The sequence below is a fragment of the Eleutherodactylus coqui genome, chromosome 6, assembly GCF_035609145.1.
Source record: "Eleutherodactylus coqui strain aEleCoq1 chromosome 6, aEleCoq1.hap1, whole genome shotgun sequence".
Classification (NCBI taxonomy): Eukaryota; Metazoa; Chordata; class Amphibia; order Anura; family Eleutherodactylidae; genus Eleutherodactylus; species Eleutherodactylus coqui.
Genome location: NC_089842.1, coordinates 198695689 through 198716237, shown reverse-complemented (window position 1 = coordinate 198716237; position 20549 = coordinate 198695689). Strand labels below are relative to the sequence as shown.

Below are 20549 nucleotides of genomic sequence, written 5' to 3'. Positions count from 1 at the left end.
ACATGAATGGGTCGGGCATTCTTTTACAAGACAAAAGCAGCTTCCTGTGTTGTTCTTCGCTTCAAGACGTGCTGCTGGATATGATTCGAAATGACAGGCATAGAGACCTTTCTCCGTGAACCCTCCCCCCCATCCCTCTTCCCCTCCACCCCACCTTGCGGTGAAGTTACAATTGTGGCTCTTTCTGTCCGATTTTTCTAGACTGAGGAAGGAAATGGATCCATTGAATGTACCCAAAAGCTATACATAAAAATGGACAATTAACTCTGTCACTGCAGAAGAGGGACTACAATGAAATGCCTTGGTGCCCTCCTGTGTCAGAGATTAACGGGCTGTTGACATGTTGTGCACCTTGTAAAATGACGAGAAGGCACTTAATATTTACATTTCATAAAAGGTGTGGTATTGACCTGCCACGGGATTAGCTACATCTAGGTGGCAGTGAGACCCTTGAGCTATATATATAAATGACTGGAATAACTATAGGGAGAGCAATAAAAGTCATGGCTATCGGTGAAATTTCTTTTTTGAACAAATGTTGGCAACATATAGAAATGGAGCCACTTGCAAGGAAAAAGGCAACGCAATGCATTTGTGCAAATACTAGATAGAAACACATTTCGTTTTGTGTGTTTTGGGGGGAAAGAAAGATGCCTTATTGCCAGGATGGTTTCAACATGTCAACAGTGATGGCTATAAGAGAGTCCATGTAACAAGACCCTCATTTCTTGCCACACATAGCCTGAACCATAGGGCACAGGGTTATTTACACTGTGAATGAAAATGTATGATCCCTGTTGGGATAGAGAGATATGACAAAGGGTCGGAAGCATTTCCCCCACGTTTCCGATAAATAGGTCTCTTAGAAGCCACCTCTCTGCTTCTCGCAGCCCTTGATTTTTTTTTTAAGTCTGAAGCAGCTTTTCCTATCGTTGTGATAAAATCGCCTTTTTTTTGCAAAATGAATATGCTGCAATGTACATGGGCGCTGAGGACGCTGCATTAGCTTCACTGGCTTTTCTCTACTGTAAAATAACACTAGGCGGACAAGAAGAAGGAGTCTTGTCGGCTTTATGTGATCTCTTCTGCTACTGCCGTCTGACCACACGGTTAACCAGAAGCAGAGCTTTGTCAGTGCTCGGATACGACCTACGTTATAAGAAGCGGACGTCTGTGATCAAGGTTGTATCCGTTGACTATAGTATAATGTCTGTAATGCAGCATGTTCATTTTTAAAGGAGGATATCTGAGCATGAAAAGCTGATGACCTGGAGCTCTTGTTGGTGCACCTGCTAACACCAGGACAGTGGGGAAAATAAATCTGATAGGTATTATTCACTGTTAATGTATTATAAATGAATTGAAACTAGTGACATGCAAGGAAAATAATGAGACGGGAGACAGTGATGGTACATGATGAACAAAGCACATTTATAATGATATGAGTAAATATATTCGCATCATCGGCTAACCACTAGTTACACTGTATTGTCATAAAAACTTACAGAGCTACAGAGACTATTAACGATAAATAACCATTACCAATTAAAACACAGTTGTACGACAGCTTTGCTCTTTCCATTTTAAAAACAAGCAATATCATTCCTTTTTTTTTTTAATATATATCAGTTTTCTCTTTTTGAAAATGTTTTTTTTTCTATAATCAAAGAGAACGTGAAAATGGAAGTAAAGAAAGAAGAAGAAGAAAAAAAAAATAAAGTAAAAGAAATTGACTTGATCATCAGATTGGAATGGCTGGATCACCTTGAGAAGCCTATGACGCAGCTTGTGAGGAAATAACAGCCAATGCGTCACCGGCCCCTCAGAAGTTGTGGGGCTCATAACAAGTGAACAGAAACTGCACAGGAGTAAGGCAGGAAGGTTTAGGGTAAAAGGAACTGATGGGAAGAAAGTTTTTAAAAATCAATAATCCACAATTTTCAGTGTCCGCTACAGATAGGACACTAATGACTTGGTTAAACTAACATGGTGATGAAGGTCTTTTTTTTTTTTTCTCTAAAGTTTAAAGAAAAGAAAACCAAAAGAAAAGAAAGATCACAGTTCAGAAAGAGAGATGCTGGACGAGAAGCCAGACGAGAGGACATCACAATCATTGTTCAGTTATCAGTTGCACAGGAGGAGCAGCGGAAAATGTCACTGAGTTGGTTATGATGGACGTTATCAATGGATTGAAGTTGAGATGGAAGGAAAACTGTTGTTTGGGAATTTCTCAGCCTGATGATCCAGAGGTAGCCAGCATTTTAGTTTTTTTTATTTTTTAGTATTATTATTTACTATTTTTAATTACTTTCTTGTCCATTGAATTTTTTTTTTTAGTTTTTATTAATTTTTTTTGTTTGTTTTGTTTTTTTTGTTTTTTGTTTTTTTTACGACTGCATGCATAGCATGAGAAGATGCTGGGTTTATGAACGACCACAATTCAGTGGTTTTGGTGGCCCAAATGCAGAGGTTAAACATAATGATCTGGCTAGTTGGCACTCAGAAACATGAAGGAGGTGACAAGTTGAAAAAAAACAAACAAAAACAAAAACAAAAAAAGGCTTATTCTAAAAAGAAAATTAATTTTAAAAAATGGCCCTTGGAGGAAACCTGCGCTGCGACAGGTAGACACACGCCGGAAATGAACACTACCTCAGCTAAACAAGCATGCAGGGAAGTACTGACTGAAGCCGACATAAAGATGCCCCACGGAAAAAGAACATGCAGGTAAACGACCATCGGAGCCTGCGGCGGCTGGTGTAGCCTAAGCCCCGGAGGGATCAAAAACAGCTAAAAATCACAGATACTGTTCACAGTAAAATCTACATTGACAACACTAAGAGATCGCTAGTGTTAAAATTATACACAATCAGAAGCGTTTTTTAAAAGGCAACGCCCTCGTTAAGTCGTTGCAGAGAATGAAACCTCATCAGCTAACAGTTGGCACTTTAATTTGTGCGTGTGTGCGTGGTTTGGCTTAGAAAATCCCCAATACGCACACAACGCAGCACTACATCTAAAAGGGGGAGGATGTTAATGGATCAACTGGTGCATGGCTGGCCAGGTACTATGGGGTCTAATTAAAACCCCAGTCCTACAAACCCCAAATGAAAGCCATTAACATAAACTGTAAAGTGACAACTAACGTGTCTTCGCTTATAAATTAATTTGTAAAAAAAAACTTTAAAAAATTATATATATATATCTATCAAAGCTGGAGGTTTGTATGATAAGAGAGGAATGCCTTCAAATATTAGCTGCCACAGCCCCAAACAACGGCAAGTAATAGGTTAAAGTCACACTGCCATTGTGAATTGTTGCTGAACATGTGACATCGTTGTCTCTCCAGATTGCGATTAAAAAGCGGGTCAACTAGTGAAGGAAAAAGCATGGGTGATTAATGCAATTAAAACAAGATGGGGTGAGAGACTGGGGATTTAAAAGGATTTCAGCATGAAGGGGCAGGAGGGAAAACCCAATGGAAGAAGAAAACAGACACAGCTCTTGTGAAAACCAAACGTCACCCATCAGAAGAGTTAAATCTGAGGGGATCAGTGAGCCATAAATGATAGAAATGTAGCCTGGCCAGCCGGAATATTCATCGTCATACAGGTTGTTATGAAGACACTGATCTGTAAACTTACCAAAAAAGGTTATTTTTCCACAGTTTTAACCATTTTAATATATATTTTTACAGTGCTTTTTTGCAACTATATTGCTTTTAGATAATATATATATATATATATCTCTTTTATGTTTTAATTTAAAACTATTTTTTTTCTTTTTTTTTATTCCAAAACATGTTTTGTTTTTTTTCCCCCTCATACGCTGCCACCCCAGGGCAGGAAGCATGAGTGAAGTTGGACAGTGCTTTTTGATTTTCTTTACTCCCTTTTTGTTTTATAGGTAACTCACCCACCCAAACCCCTCCCTGCTGTTTTCCAGCAAAACAGTAGTTCAGTTACAGCGTCACTTAGGACTAATACTGATAACTGTGCGGGTTCTGAAGGGACCAGCAACACTTGGCTCTGCAGTGCATTGCTGGACGCGTCAGCCCCTCACAGAGTTTTAAAACCTATGCGTCACTTCATGTTTACATTCAGTTCATTTTCAACTACAACAATGCTGGTAAAATGGCAGGCTTCAAAAACTTTTTTTTTTTAAACTTTTTTGACGCGTAAACAATAAAACCTCAACGAGAGAGAGAGAGAGAGAGAGAGAGATATAACCTGTCAAAATCCTTCAAATAAAAAAAAAAAAATAATAATAAAAAAACACTAAAAAAATTCCCTCTCTAAAACATCCGCAGAACATGTATTATTTACAGATGCGCTTTGTCAACACTGTTGCGTTCATTTGCATAATTATATTTTAATAACCCGACGCGCACTTCCCCTGCCAATAACAAAACAGAAACAAAAAATAAAAATTCAAATAAAAAATAAAATATAAATCGCTCCTGCAAAATACAGTACATCCATGAAAAGAAGAAGGGATAAGGGAGGGACAATTAAGTTAACATCCTGGGGAAGGGAAGAAGGACAGGGGGGGGGGCAATCAACCCACTTTCTGTGGATTGGCCGCCCGAACACCTTGCTCGTAAGTGACTCGTTGCGTGATTAGATACTGGGCAGCTTGCGTGGCAGCTGGTGTGCCTGTTATGGTTACCTTACGGTTTCTGGTACCGGGGACAAACTCCCCTTTTTTGGAGATTTGTATCCTGGCGCCAGTCAACTCCTGATATTCCACCAATGTCTTGCCACCTTTGCCGAGAATGGCACCTACTAGATTTTCTGGCACAGCAATTTCTACTACGTCCTTGGAGCCGTCCGTTGACTTCTCAGTGCCCAAAATGGCGCTAGCAGCTAGTGGGGATGCTGCCCCAAAATATCCATTGGTAGCTGCCGTGGCTGCAGCTAAGCTGCCTAGTGCAAACGTTCCAGCCGCTCCCCCTGCAGTGCCACCACCCGCAGTTGCTTCGCTGGCATATGTAGCCAGCAAGTTGGCTGCTGCAGCTGCTGCCGGATTAGCGCTTGCAGCGGCAGCTGCTAGTGCTCCTGTGGCTGCTGCTTGACTCAGTCCCAACCCTAAAGTATTGAGGTTGTAGCCGTAACTGGCCAAGGTGTTAAGAGCTGATGTAATAGCAACCAGATCATTGCCAGTGAATCCGGACAGAACAGCAGGAAAGGCTGCCACCCCAGCGAGGTTGGCATGTCCCAAAAGCCCTGCTGCTGCGGCAGCAGTAGGTAGAACTTCAGCAGTGTTGGCATATGGAGATCCTGTGGGATTGGAGTTAGCTACAGGTCCGGTGACATTGGCATAGCTGATGTTCAAACAGCTGCCACTCTGTGGGTCCTCCTGGATCTTTTGCACGATCAGCTCTACAGCTTTGCGGTTTTGTTCTGGCTCTCCACTTACAGTCACCACTCGTTCCTGCAGATTAATGCCATCTGGTTTTTGGGAAAGCTGTACCCATGCACCAGATTGCTCCATTACTGCTTTCACAGTGGCTCCTCCTTTACCGATGATCAGACCTGCGGTGCTGTTGGGAACGATGATCTTCACCTGAGGTCAGAAAAACATGAGGAAGAAACCAAGGGAAGAAAGAAAGATAGGTAGACATTACATCACTAAAAGTAAGACAAACAGTTCAGTGTGGTGGGGTGTTGGATGAAAGACAATGTCTAAGCAATAGAGTTCCTTCAAGTAGCAGACTGAGCCTAGATTACTAATTCTTTCAAGTCAGACTGTGATGAAATGTGGTCTTCAAAGTTGCATCAGCTTTCTCAGAAAAAAAAAGCTAAGCCGTATTATTGTTTTAGCATGACTCAACATTCATTGAAGTTACAAAACATTGTTCCACTGCCATATGATTTACGGATTCTGACATATAACACATTTAGTGGATGGAAACAAAGACTCTGTTCCTCAGCAATTGCTCCTTTACACAGAAGATACAATCTTTGAGATAGTTTAGAGATATCAGTATATCCAGGAAAATCAGGATGATTTTTATTTCTATACAGTATAACAATAGAAGAAAAAAAAAACAAACTGCTATTTTTTAGAAAAAGGGTTAAAGGTTGAGCACTACCCGGGTGGGGAGCAGAGGCAGTAAGAGGAGCTGCTGACAGTGTCTCGCAGGCAAAAAAAAAAACACCCATAAATTACAAAATTGCTGGCAGGACCAAAGAGCGCAGAGTGTAATTGACTGTAATGTAACACTGTAATGAAATGATTGATCTAATTAGCTCTGTCTGGTTATCAGTAGTGACCCCGGCATGAGGTGGGAGCTGCACGACTGGCTTTCCTGCATGCTATTCCTGCACCCAAAATTGAAGATCTTATGGCAATTGGTACTTGCTATGGAGCATCATGCAATGCTCAAGTAATCTTGAAGGGCCAGATAACAGTTTTATATAGTTTTTGCAACTCAAACAAAAAACAATATTACCATGTTTCCCCGAAAATAAGACCCTGCCTTATATTCATTTGTGCCCCAAAAGAGGCACTGGTTCTTATATCAGGGGATGTCTTAATATACTTACCTAGCAGCTGCGGCCAAGGTCCTCCCACCGATCTCCGGAGCTCCGGTGTGCTTCCTTGCAGTCCTCGGCCGCTCACAGAAGATTGTTTCCTGGTTCAGCGAATCACAAATCCCACCTCCAGGAAGCAATGGCTCTGATTGGTTCTCGAGCACTGCCAGCCAAGCAATGCAGCACTTGATGAAACAATGTGATGGCTGTGATTGGTTCATTGAGTGTGCATTGATTAGACTGGGCAGCACTCTAAGAACCAATCAACAACCATTGTGCTGTGGATGCGTGATTTTTTAATTTGCTGAGCAGCGTTCATCTTAGCGAAGTCTCTGCATCTCTGGCAGCAGCTTCTCCTCACTCTGCAGTAGATGTCGCTATCGCCACCGGAGATGCAGATGAACGCCGCTCAGCCAATTCAAAAATCCTGCTGCCACAACGCAATGGTGATTGGTTCTTAGAGCGCTTTTCAGACAATCACAGCCATTGCTTTGTTACATTTAGCGCTGCATTGATTGGCTAGCAACGCTCGAGAACAAATCAGTGCCATCACTTCATGGAGGCGGGATTTATGAATTCCGGAACCAGGAAATGATCTTCTGTTGGCGGCTGAAGACTGCAAGCAAGTGCACCAGAGCTCCGGAGACCAGCGGGAGGGACCCCAGATCGCGGCTGCTAGGGAATGTGTTGCTTTTTTAATGTAGTGTAGCTAGGGCTTATTTTTGAAAATTCAGGGTAGGGCTTATTTTGAGGTAGGTCTCATTTTCGGGGGAAACACAGTACTTTGTAAATCACATGACATTGGAACATATTGTGAAAACCTTAACTGGTGAGACATATTCTATAATGTTCTTCACAAAAGTACCAGTTAGGCTGTATTTACAAAGGCAATTTTATAGTGCAAGTCTTGCGCTATGTACGACGCATAAAACTAGCACGAAAATAGAACCCTTTATTTGCGATGAGTCTATTTGCATGTGCGAATTTTCTATTTTTGGGTGATCTTGCTCATTATTTCCTATAGTAGGTAAATGTTGCATCACAGTTGCATGCAGAGTGCAATGCAATTTTTGCCATTTAAGGTGCTGGAGCAGCATAGGAATTTGTTCTTACACATGAAACTTGCATGTAGAGCATCACACTTCCAGAAAAATCACATTTTTGCAATCTCGGTCCGAGTTTCTCAGACCAATATCATACTCGCCCATGTTAATGCGGCCTTAAAGGGGTAAAAAAAATCATTATACTACATGAGTGAATCACATATGTGGACTGGAGCTACCAGTATGCTTATATGAAGATAGACATGTCACCTAGACACAATTCACAAGGAAGAACTTTGCTTTGCTACATTTAAGGGCCCTTCTACACTGAACGATTATCGCTGGATCATGAGAACCTGAACAATAATCGTAAACGCTGCCAGTGACTGAACGATGAAGGATAATCTGTTCACTTATCGTTCAGTGTGGGCAAGCCTACAAACCAAAGATCAGCCTGTGCAAACAGGTAGTCATTCATCTATGTACAACTGCCTGTTTACAGGAAATGGAGGCAGGCAATTGGAAGAGCACAGAAGTGTTAATCTCTGGGAACACTGTTAGGCACTTAATCACCGAACCGTCATCCCGTGCAAAAGAACCCTAAGACGCTTTCATTACCACCCAGTCAATTCTCCATGTAAAATGGAAGCCAGTAGTATGTGCAGTTGACAAGTCTATCACATTGGAGACTTTAATTGGTTCTACAGGGGCAGATAAATCTGCCTGTGATAAAGAGTGACAGTTGACAATCTGCATTTCAATTGGTGCTCCGAAATTATAATTACACGGGCAGAAGATCGGTAGTGCGTGGACAAATGATCGTTACTACGATTGTTTGTCCCCATACAGAATACATTCGTCAGTGACAAATCTCCCCAGTTAAATGGCAAGATGTGCTGCTGCGAAGCAAGAAATCTCATGCCTGCATAAAGGATCTGATCAGTCAACGAATGAGCGATTAATGACTGCGTGAAAGTTTGTGCTTGATCATCAGCTCGCGTAAAAGGGTCTTTAGTTGGTCTTTCAGCACCAAGAGATCTAACTCATCTCAATATTTGTGGAGAAGTCAACACTTGATCACAAATTCTTTAATTCGCTAGCCTGTCTTACCATAGCAAAGGCTTAAAATAAATATAGAAGTTGCAATGAATCTAACAAAACCAAACGAAAAGTCATGAAACCAAGAGAGAAAATAATGGAATTAATGGATCATAAGAAAATGTCAACTGTTTCTAGTAAATGGTAATAAATAGTTTATACAATGCAAACTAATGGTCCTATACATGATCAACTATCTATTGGCAACTCTGTAAGTGCCTTATAATATCCCACCATCTGCTTTTGGAAATGATCTGTAGCGTCAATACATAATTCTAACCAATGTATTCTGCTATACCTGATAAAGGAAATGGTTTTAACCAAGCATGTGTGCCTAATCAATGTGTGCTGTCACCCTGAGGATCTATACTGCGTTGTCCGCTTCTGGATACTACAAAGTGCAGAAAAGTTTACTAGCATGTGGTGTCAGAGTTGATAAGCATCTCTGTTAATCATTACCCCTACTAAATCTATGTTATTGAAATTGTTGCCTGCAATGCATCCGAGCATCCTACTATTTGTTACTAATGACTTTGGTCCCAACTAAGGCAACAATAAACAATAACACTAAGTTATTTCTTGCTCTACGGGGGGTTACCACCTATAAAATAACCCAATATTGATCTGTATATTATCCCCCCATGATGATGAACCCTGGCATGTTGATGAGCTGTACTTCCTAACATGAATAACATGAAATATGGAGAATGGTACTGTACCTGGCTGGCTCTGGAGATGGTCATGGGGTCAGATGGAGAGGACTTGGTGGCTGGTGGTAATGATGACAATGTCTGCAGAACAAAGCAGGGTCAGAAGCAGAATTCAATCAGCTCTAGTAATAAATTTACCCCTTCACTGCCAGCATCTGCCTGTTGGAAAATTATGTGGCATAGACTTGTCTGGCACCGAAGGAGTTAAACCAAAGAATAGGGTAAGGGGGGAGAAAAATAAAAACGGAAAAGCATTCCCAGGAACAGCAAGGGTGAAAGGAGGATGGATGAGATCGGATTAGTGATAAAAAATAAATCAATTTCAGCAGGAAAGTTTAAAAAAAGAGGAAATAAAATCCCATCACAAACTATATATACAAGTCAAAGCAAATTCATTTCATGGTAACTGCATGAGCGATAATAGGAAATATCCTTTCATAAATAATAGCAAGAGTATACAGGGGTGTATGGAATAATATAGTGTGAACAATGGGGTCACACAGGATACCCTCCTATTACATCCTTGCAGGATTAGTACAATGAAAACTTTTCTGATTGTTTCACGTAGAAAACAATGAAATCTGCAGTCATACAAAATAAAGTACTCTTGTCCAAAGCGGAAAATCCCATTATTCTCTTAGTGATCCCATTCATAGAATAAACTGGACTTATCACTGTCCATGGATAATAAGTGGAAATTAGGGTCACTTTACATGGGACAACTCTTGGGTGTAGAAGTGCTGAAAAAGTCATCCCAACGACTATCGTTACTATGTTTTCACAAAGGACAGAAAAATCGCTCAGTGAACGGAGGCGGAGTGCGCCAGAGATCTCTTCTGGAAGCTTGCCTCCATTCACTGTGGACAAGTAGTTGTTCAAAGATGGACAACTGCCTGTTTACACTGAGTGAGAACTTGGTCACTAGTTGCTTTGTTTCAAGAAGCGATTTGTCATTCAGTACGCAGTCTGGTCCCATATTTACACTCAAAATCACTCATTTGAGCAATTTTTCAGCTGATAGTTGTCCCATGTAAAGCCACCCTAATTACGGTGTTCTGCCGAGTGTCTAATTGCTACACTAGACATTTGGATCTGAGCAGATATGGCCAGAAGTTAGTTTTGGTGCTGTCAGCAGATGTTAGTATGAAACAAGATATCATCCACCTAATGTCATTCTGATGCAGCCAAGTGTAGTTCATCTGAGTCTTGTTAAGAGTGGACAATCCTTTGTCAGGGCCGGCTTATGGTGCCCCACGGCCACAGATATGGCGCTGCTATTTACTTTCTACATTAAGTATAGAATATAGGAAAAGTAAGAAATACTTAAAGGCTATGGACACCTGTGGGAGCAATTGCGTTTTATTGAAATGTAAACATTTGGGGCTGAAAATCATTTTTGCAATAGGATTTAATTAAAAATTTTGCACCATTTGGCTTCTGCAGCTTCTACATATCACTGTATATAACAAGCTGCAGAAAATATCTCCCTTCAGATCCATTAATGTGCCAGACTGATGACTTGGTTTCCAGCCCTCATCTCTCCTCTGTTGAGGGATCTTATCAGCGCTTTTTATGACTTGAGCAAATATAACTTAGCTGTGGTCATAATGATCCTCTCTGCAGCTTGCTACATACAATGATATGTAGAAGCTGTAGAAGCCAAAAAGGTACAAAATTTCAAATAAATTCTTTAGCAAAAATGATTTTCAGCCCAAAATATTTTCATTGAAGTAAAAAAAAAGAAAAAGCCTCCAAAATGTCCACAACCTGTAAAGAGGCATTCGGGGGAATTTTAATTGATAGCTTATCCTTAGGACAAGCCATCAAAGACTGATCAATGGGAGTCAGAGGACCCCCACTAGGAATGCCATACATACATATATGTCTGTGCTTTGTAAAACGTCAGTACCAGGACCAGCCACACTCGTATGTAGGGCGCTGTGCCTGGACACATACTGAAAGGGTCATTTTGTTCTTCAGACTATCAAATGAAAGTGGCAGACAACCCTCTTAACTGGAAAGATTATTACAGGTATGTTGATATAGTTCAAAGTACAGTTACCACTAATATCTTCCTATTACTGATGGCTATTTTAAGTCAGCAAAGTGACAGCAATTTCCCAATATCCTCAGCAAAGTTCTATGAAACAGGATATGAGGTGCTGAAAATGTCTCATTATATGACATTATGTGATCTAGGCTCTGCTGAAACATATATATATATATATATATATATATATATATATATATATATATATATACACATACTAGCCAGCGCGGTTTCTGTAGAGGACATCTTAAAGACTAGATAGCACTGAGATTAGGGCATATAATACATCCTTAGATTCAGAATGGGAAAGTCCTGGTGGATTATGTAATCATAATTACTTCTACGTTATATTACAATTATTTCTTTATGAGTTCCCACCATTAAATCACTTGGTTGGCTCTTTCATCCATATTTGGGGACTAATAATTTGGCGTAACGAGATCAATGTCAACAGCGCTGGAAACAATAAGTTTATTTCTGAACTTCAGACACATACTTGTTTGATACGGTCAGGATTAACCGTAGTCTGTGGTTGCAGGATGCTGACCGGTTCCGTCTTAGCCACGTTCTGTGGCATTTCTCGAATTTTCTCTGCAATGAAGCCATGGACAGCATTGAGAGCTTCTACAGTGCCCTGGATCAGACAGACCCGCTCTGTGGTACCTGCGGAGAGAAAGTGGTTCATATTAAAAAAAATATCTTATTTTGCACTTAAGATCAAGATGAAACAAAGAAACATGCTTCCGTTTAGCGGCTCTCATAACGAAATAGATACGTAGATAGATACAAAAAAACACTATGTTGCAATTAAATGTACAAGTCTGTATATGACAAGCCCTGGCAGTAACTTGTTCATCCTGTGTGTAGCGCTCACCATGGAGTAGCACCCACCTAATGTCATTCTGATGCAGCCAAGTGTATTTCATCTGAGTCTTGTTAAGAGCTGACAATCCTTTGTCAGGGCCGGCTATGGCGCAGCTATGTACCTTCTACATTAAGTATGGAATATGGGAACAGCAATAAATACTTAAAGGCTATGGACACCTGAGGGAGCAATTGTGTTTTATTGAAATGAAAGCATTTTGCAATGAAAATCATTTTTGCAATAAGATTTAATTAAAAATTTTGCACCATTTGGCTTCTGCAGCTTCTACATATCATTGTATATAACAAGCTGCAGAAAATATCTCCCTTCAGATCCATCAACGTGCTAGACGGATGGCTTGGTTTTTAGCCCTTCTTCAGCCCGCGTGTAGCGCTCACCATGGAGTAGCATCATGAACCCTGCTGCACAACACTCTTCTGTACAGTAACTAATAGGATGGCTATTCTGGATGTATGTACGCACTCCGAGTTTTAGAAAGACAGACGCCATCAATATCTTTTGCTGGAAAACAGTCAGTGAGTAGAAGAATTATCTTCCTTTATTTTACTGCTTTTTGCTGCCATAAAGTGGCATAGCAATTCTCAGCGGTGATCCGCACGCCTGCCACGCCGCCAGAGCTGTGGTTACCATTGGTAATAAAAATAAAAGCTGTAAATCAACAAACCCGGGGAAAATGTTGTCATGTTTAAAAGCTTTCAGCCTTCATTAGTGTCTAAAAGGAACAGCAGGGTCCTTCATCATCATCACTGAGCTGACAGGACAGAGCGGTGTATTAAAATGCTGCTGAGAAGTGCTCACATAAAGCCAACAGAAAAAAAAAAGCCTTGATAAGTACTTCCCGCACCAGCGTATAAATCAGCGAGGCCGCAGGTCCGCCAGTAGAGGCGCTGCATCCTCCTCCTCCTGCTGTTATGCCACATTTACATATTACATCTCACAATGAATGTAACAAAAAGGAGGCACGTCAAGAGAATGTCATTCCCGCCAGTCCACATTATATATGGTAAGAGACCTGAATGAGCAGAAATGCATGGTTCTGATAACGATGAAGATGGTCGGCTGGGAAATGTCACACCCAGTTATTGCTGGTCATCTGGTAATACAGAGGCAGCTGAAATTAAGACCCATTAAGATCGTTCCCCCCTCCCACCCCATGGGTGGTGTAAACCTGTTCACTAACACCATAACATAATAAAAAAAAGAAGGAAATCATCTAGGGGTTTCTAACATGGGGTAGAAAATTGGGGGCTGCAGATGTGTCTATCAAAGGACTCCAAATTCTCAGGCTATAAGAGCAATGTCATTTTGTGTAAAAAATCATCTAACATAAGGACGATTGACGATGGATGGTTGATATACGACAGCCACTCATGGAAGCCGAGTAGCAACGGATGGCTGACAAATGACATTGGTCGGATGTATACAATTTTTTTTTCATGTCACATAACACATTTTGAGATATGCAGATTTAAGAGAGGACACGTCTGTCCTCGGAGGAGTAGAATGATGCAGTGTACAAACACCAGGAGTGGGCGTCCCATTTCGGGGCATATTTACTTTTTATGTACACCCCAGCTCAAATTTATATCTACAGAAGGTTTGTATGTTCTCCCTGTACTTGTGTGGCTTTCCTATTATGCACTAAAAACAAACTGATGGGTAATTGGCTTTCCACAAAACTTACCCAAGTATGTGAGTACATGCATTCGAGATATAGAAGTTATACTGCAAGCCGTAAAGGGAATGGGGACAGAGGATAGGGACAATCAATATGCTGCAGTAATGCAGGAAATGTAAAAAAAAAACAAAAACAAAAAAAAACCTTATTGCCTTATATGAAACTACATGAACTATACTACAATTGGGGCAATTAATAAACCAATTTGATCAATTTCCATTTTGTTGAGGCACAATTCTAACTTTCCTTACAAACGTGAAATTGGGACTAACCCTGCCCCCTGCGGGCAGGGTTAATACTGAGATGGGAAGAGGAGGTGTGGAACCCCATCCTTCATGTGTATATAAATAAACGTTGATACCCAGTTCTATTACATAAAAAGTATTGGATTATCAGGAACTGTCCAATTCAATTCTAATAATCAGTTTATATTAAAAGGGTTGTCCAGCTCTAAAAACTATTGCTGGACTAATACATCATCAATAGCAAATCTGCAGTGGTCTGTTGTCCGGAACCCCCACCAATCAGCTTAGTTCTCGTGCACTGAGCTGATTTATGCAGGAAGCAGATAGCTTTGTTCACACTGTAGTGGCCAGGCTAGGTATTGCAGACCAAGCTCTCTTTGAAGTGAATGCCGAGCCTGGCCACTGCAGTGGAAATGGAGCCGTTTGCTTCCTGCAGAAATCAGCTCAGTACATGAGCACACTGGCCCCGTAAACAGCTGATCAGTGGAGGTCCTGTGCAACGGACCCCTTGATCTACTATTGATAACCTATCCTGAGTATAGACCATCAATAGTTTACAACTGGGCAACAATTTTAACCTTTTCCAATCCACTGTCTGGTGTCTGAAGACATTATGATTTAAGGCTATACACCTCCGATGTTGGAAGACGTCCGTCGGGGTTCTCTTACTGTATATTGCCAGCCTCTCTGCTGTCGGAGCCTATCCAACGTGTCACCTCATGCAGTACTGGCTTTAGCCAGCAGATAGCACCGTTGTATAATGGCAGAAAAAGAGTAAGCCCTCTAGGAAAACCAGGATACAAATTGGATTGGAAAGGGTTAAGGAACTGCTGCGTTTGCAATTCCATTATGTAAAAAAAGTGTTTTTAGCTTGTCTAGCAAACAAATTGAGAATAAAATTAAAAAGGGATTTGGAAAAAAAAAATAGATTTTAATTTTTGGTGAAATCGCCTAGCCCTAACAATGATCAGTGTCTTATATTCTTCCCCCTAGTTTTCCATTAGTAAGAAGAGCAGGAGGAATAATCTTAGCACTGACGGCTGGAGAGGTGATTAGCTATTTTCAAACACGGCCGCATTGTCAAAGTTCTCATTGTTGTGATTGCATGAAAGTGTCCCGCTACCACTCAAGAAAACAGATTTCTTTGTTAACTGGTGCCGCTGTTGTAGACAAAGTACAACTGGATAAGATTATTATACAACGTAAATTAGAGGGTTGAAGAAAGCTACATTATAACATTACCCGAACCTCAGGAACCCTTTATTCTGACAACCCCTACTCCAGCAGCTTTGAGGAATCCCACTATTTAATGTCCTGCATGTGGAATTGCCAGTTTCGTACTTATTGCCCAGAGAAAATTGCATGTCTTAATTCCATCCCCGATCGAGAGGACCTCATGCGATGCCAGCGAAAGTAGTTGGATGCCGCTTTGCCTCAATAGTGACTGGCTCCAGATGCTGCCGAGCTCATAGGTGCAAATACTGTGTCTTTATAATTTAAATACAAATATAATGAAATCTTAATGTGTTGCCCCAACCACTTAAAGATTACGAGTCCTAATTGTAACAATTAGCAGGCAATTGGAATGTGCTAATTGTTCAGAGTGGCTAATTGCTGGTGTGTGCCTGTCACTGGATGAAAACTGTATTTATCTTGCACCCCCAACCCCCAGACACCATCCTCTGCCGGAGAAGAAGGGATTTTCAGGGTAAATGGTAAAGAAGAAATGTCTCCCAGGAGATTCTGTATCCAACCACAAGTTTAAACACTTTTTAACGCTTTCTTGGCAATCAGGTGTTAATGGAGTGAACCTGTAAAGTTGAGCTGCATAATAGAATAGCGGTGGCATCCTTAATGAATTGAGCTGCCCTTGCCGTATCCCTTTAGAATATGCCAATGGTAGCAAGTTTGCAAAGTTAAAAGCAGATTTGTAAGTTTTTATGTAAACAGTTAGGCCTCCTTCCCACGAACGGATTTACGCCGCGTAAATTCGCGGCAAAAATCCGCTGCGTGGCCCCCTGCTATTAGGTTCTATTGAACCTAATAGCACAATGCTCACGTTGCGTAATTCCACCGCGGAATTACGCACCGCGATTTCTCCCGTCCTCACCCGCAGCATGCTCTATTTGCTGCGGGTGAGGACGGGCTGTACGCGCTGACAGCTTCCATTGCAGTCAATGGAAGCCGTCCGTTCACGTTATCTCCCGCTGTAACCAGCGGGAGATAGCGTGAAAAAACGCTTCCCCACCTACCGCCGCAGCGTCATTTGACGCGGCCGGCGCGTCACGTGACACTGCCGGCCGCGTCGTGTGACACGCCCACCGCGTCACGTGACGGTGGGCGGGGAAGCGTTTTCACGCTATCTCCCGCAGGTAAGTATAGGGGCTCTGGGGGGCGCCGTGACGGGCTTCACTGCGTAATATTACGCGGCGGAGCCCGTCACGCTCGTGGGAAGGAGGCCTTAGGGCGCCCACCCACTGGCGTTTTTTTTTCCCTGCGAAACTCGCAGCATTTTTTTTCTGCAGGGGTCTATGGGACTTGTAATGTTAAAATCGCGATTTTGCGCGATCGCGATTTTAACATTACAAGTCCCATAGACCCCAGGAGAAAAAAAATGCTGCGAAATTCGCAGGGAAAAAAAAACGCCAGTGGGTGGGCGCCCTTAACATTAAGAAGAAATAAAGAAAAAGTCTCCTTCTTGGAAATTGGTTTGGTACGACGTACAGAACTAGGAAGCGTCGGCACTTCACCCGTGTCCTAGTCAAGTTCACCGTACCGCATTTGTTTCTCAAGCACCTACATTAAGTGCATATACCTCCCGAAAATCTCTTCTTCCACGAATGGGACCACAGGTCAGAATATACACACACGACAAAGTGCTACGGTGGAGGGATCATCCATGATGAGGCAGCTCCCCCCGTGGGGAGCCTCGTGGCAAACCACAAAACCAATAAGCTCCCCGGCATTAGGTAGTTGTATCATGGACCTTGTACTGGATATAATGACGCAAAAATGACCCATGCAACCGTGTCATATACTAATTCTAGGAGGGCACTTTAAAAATAAAGTGCAGATAAGGTCTTGAAATTGCCAAAAAAGAATTACAAGATTGCCCTGCGAGTCTCCAATATGGCCACATCTGACAATTTGTCATAAATATGCGTGAAATCTGTTGGTTAAAAGAACAATACGTTATGCATCTGTTCTATATGAAAATTAATATATATTCAAGGTGTTCAAAAATTCGATGCACTTATAACAGTAAAGCTTAGTGATAAATGCAGGGCTGCCATAATGGTTGGCTATCCAAGCCCCCATAATAATCTTTCTACTTGCATTGTTTATTTCTGCGGTAACATAGGATCAACAGTTTGGTCATTCCGTAGTCACTGACCAAAATCTCACTCGCCCGTGTGAATACAGCCAAACTCTACGCTCTGTATATAAAGGTAATATGGGAAGCTTTTCTTTGTCCGCACTATGTCCCTCTAGTCACCCAATTAGTGCTTACAGTCTACAACGTTTTATAGTATAAAGTAATCAAAGAAATATTTGCTGAGAAATGATGGCTGCAACAGTTCTAATAGGCCTAATGTGTTTATATAACGTGTGTCATCCACCCTGTGCCAGTCACTGTGCTGATGCCCCACCCTGTGCCCGTCACTACACTGGTTATCCGTCCACTATCGACTACAATTTAAACTCATCACTCTCATGTAGAGATGAGTGAGCATACTAGCTAAGGGCAATTGTTCGAGCGAGCATTGCCCTTAGCGAGTACCTGCCCGCTCGAGAGAAAAGGTTCGGGTGCCGGCGCGGGGGAGTGGTGAGTTGCGGCAGTCAGCGGGGGGGGGGGGGGGGGCAGGGAGAGAGAGATCTCCCCTCCGTTTCTCCCCGTTCTCCTTCGCAGCTCCCTGCCCGCCGCCGACGCCCGAACCTTTTCTCTCGAGCGGGCAGGTACTCGCTAAGGGCAATGCTCGCTCGAGCAATTGCCCTTAGCGAGTATGCTCGCTCATCACTACTCTCATCCATAAAGCTCTCCACAGTGCTGCACCGCCCTATATCTCCTTGCTACCACCCTACCTGTGCTCTCTGTTCTGCTAATGACTTTATCCACTTAAGGACCAGGGTGTTTTGGTCCGAAAGTATCAGACACTTTTTAGGGATTTTATCCATGTGGAGGTTTTAGTACCCTATTTTCTTTTTCTTCAGCTGCCAAAATTATTTATACAGTGATTTTTTTCTGTGACATGTAGGACTATATATTTTTTCACTGAATTTTTCTGTTTTTTGTTTCATTAGCGGTAAAAAAGCTAAAAAACTAGTCCCATAGTAGAAAAAAAGAGGAGCATAGGAGGGGCAAAAAATTAGAAGGGATACTCACATCCAAAAGGACATCTCTCTTTAGTCAAAAAATTCAACTACAACAAAGGCGACGTTTCGACTGCCATTTGCAGTCTTTATAATGCAAACTTATATTTGTTTACCGTATTTTTCAAATTAGTATATTACGTTAAAATAAAGTACAGGAATGGGCACATCATTTTGTTGCGTTTATATATATATATATATATATATATATATACACTTTAAAAAAATTTTTATTCTGTAATCTTTTTTTAACATCTATGTCCCCAGTGGCGTCATGTAAGACCTCAGGGGATCATTTACATTGTCGGTTTTTTTTATTACACACTTTGCAGGGGGGGGGGGGGGGGGGGCACATATACCTTTGATTTCTAAAGTGTTGCAGATTATGTTGGTGCTACATGAATAATGATGATTCTAACTATTATTAAATGATCTTTCTCTATAGAATACAATGTAATCTGTTTAGGCCTCCTTCTACCAGACCTGGTATACAAGTTTGGCCACGGAAGAGTAGCCCAGCACCACAATCTCAAGACAGCTATCTTTATTGCAATAGCAAACAATCAGCCCCATTGAGGTTTTTGTTGCCTTCCTCTGGATCAGCAAGGTGGGGTGGAAACAGGCTGAACTAGATGGACATTGTCCCCCTTCAGCCTATCATACTATGGTACTATGCTATGTTATTATGGATTTCATTTTACGCCAGCAGTATAAGACATGAAAGCTGCGCAGTGATTGGTTGCTATGAACAATAATGATTGATTTTCTTTTAGACAGCTTTTATAAGAGTGTGGCGTTCCTTTTCCGTTACCCATAGAGGATATACTGTTGTACATTTCAGATACCTGTTGTCATTTTTGTCAGCATCTTCTTTTTCTACAAACATTTCTTGAATCGGAGCATGAGGACATCATGATGGATGGGGCCACCGGGCCAGGAACCCCTTGCCAGGGCGCAGAGACACTTATTAGCATGTTGCTCACTGGGTGCCATGTAATACCGCGTTTCTCCTGCAGTGCCCGCTGCAGGGGAAACGTGCTTCCCTGGTGGTGGGGATTTCAAATGTCAGATATAACCAGCGGGTCTTAATTTAGAGAAGAGGTTGTGAAGATGGCGCTACTCCTTTAATGGGATCTGAAATCAGTTGGGACCCGAGATCATAGACTTCTCCAATGTGATCTTTTCGCATGTATCTCTGGCATATCAGAAGATTGCTTACACAGTTATATTACTGTATTAGGAGTACAAGGATACACAAGAATGGCAAATAGAAGAACCTGAGAAGCCACATTACTATAAACCACTCCTGAAGAAAATCAAATCTCTCTCGCCATGTCTTTCCGAAATAAATGGGTTAATATGTCATAGTGCAAATGTACTGCAGGGTTTATATTCCTTTTCATGCTTTGATTCCTGCTGCTATAATCTGCCAAATGCCTTAATAATCCCAGACCAAAGGGGTTGGGGGGAGTATTTTTTTTCTTGTGCGATTAAGCATGCACACATACATGTGGGATGAATACTGGGACATAGATTAAAGAGATGACACTATGATATGTATTAATAAATGATTACAAGTCATTACTAATGCGCAGTCAAGTAAAGCGAATGCACTTTTACTAAATACGCAGTTAAACGTTTCAGATCAAAGGCTAAAAGTGTTATGTTGATTTCTTCCAATGCATCAAACTACATGAAAACACTCCTGGTTGGAGTACCACTGAATTAGTTACTTGTTGTCCCAGACCTCTAGGCTGGATGAGGCAATAAGCGAGACCCCCTATTTAATGCCCGGTATTATCCTGCTCGTTTATAGTGTTTGGGATGAACTCCTTTTAAAATCAGGTTTTCAGTCTACTCATATACACCTGCAGCTCCTCTTATATATACTCCTTTGTTCTCTGCGCAGTTACAATCTGCTTTGTTCTGTTG

At 41.6% G+C, this 20549-nt stretch overlaps 1 protein-coding gene across 4 annotated transcripts in view; it reads right to left on the bottom strand.

Moving 5' to 3' along the window:
• Window positions 1–1410: 1410 nt before the first annotated feature.
• The window catches only part of NOVA1 (NOVA alternative splicing regulator 1), a 91402-nt gene continuing 72263 nt past the window's right edge, over window positions 1411–20549 (bottom strand). For 3 of the 4 annotated variants that reach the window (XM_066608577.1, XM_066608581.1, XM_066608579.1), the window contains exons 3-5: window positions 11934–12100; window positions 9397–9468; window positions 1411–5565 (exon numbers count right to left, since the gene is read on the bottom strand). In XM_066608577.1, coding sequence (XP_066464674.1) covers window positions 4558–5565; window positions 9397–9468; window positions 11934–12100 — 1247 coding nt within the window. In that variant the 3' untranslated portion in view covers window positions 1411–4557. The remainder of the gene's footprint in view (window positions 5566–9396; window positions 9469–11933; window positions 12101–20549) is intronic. The other variant, XM_066608580.1, reaches the window with a different exon arrangement.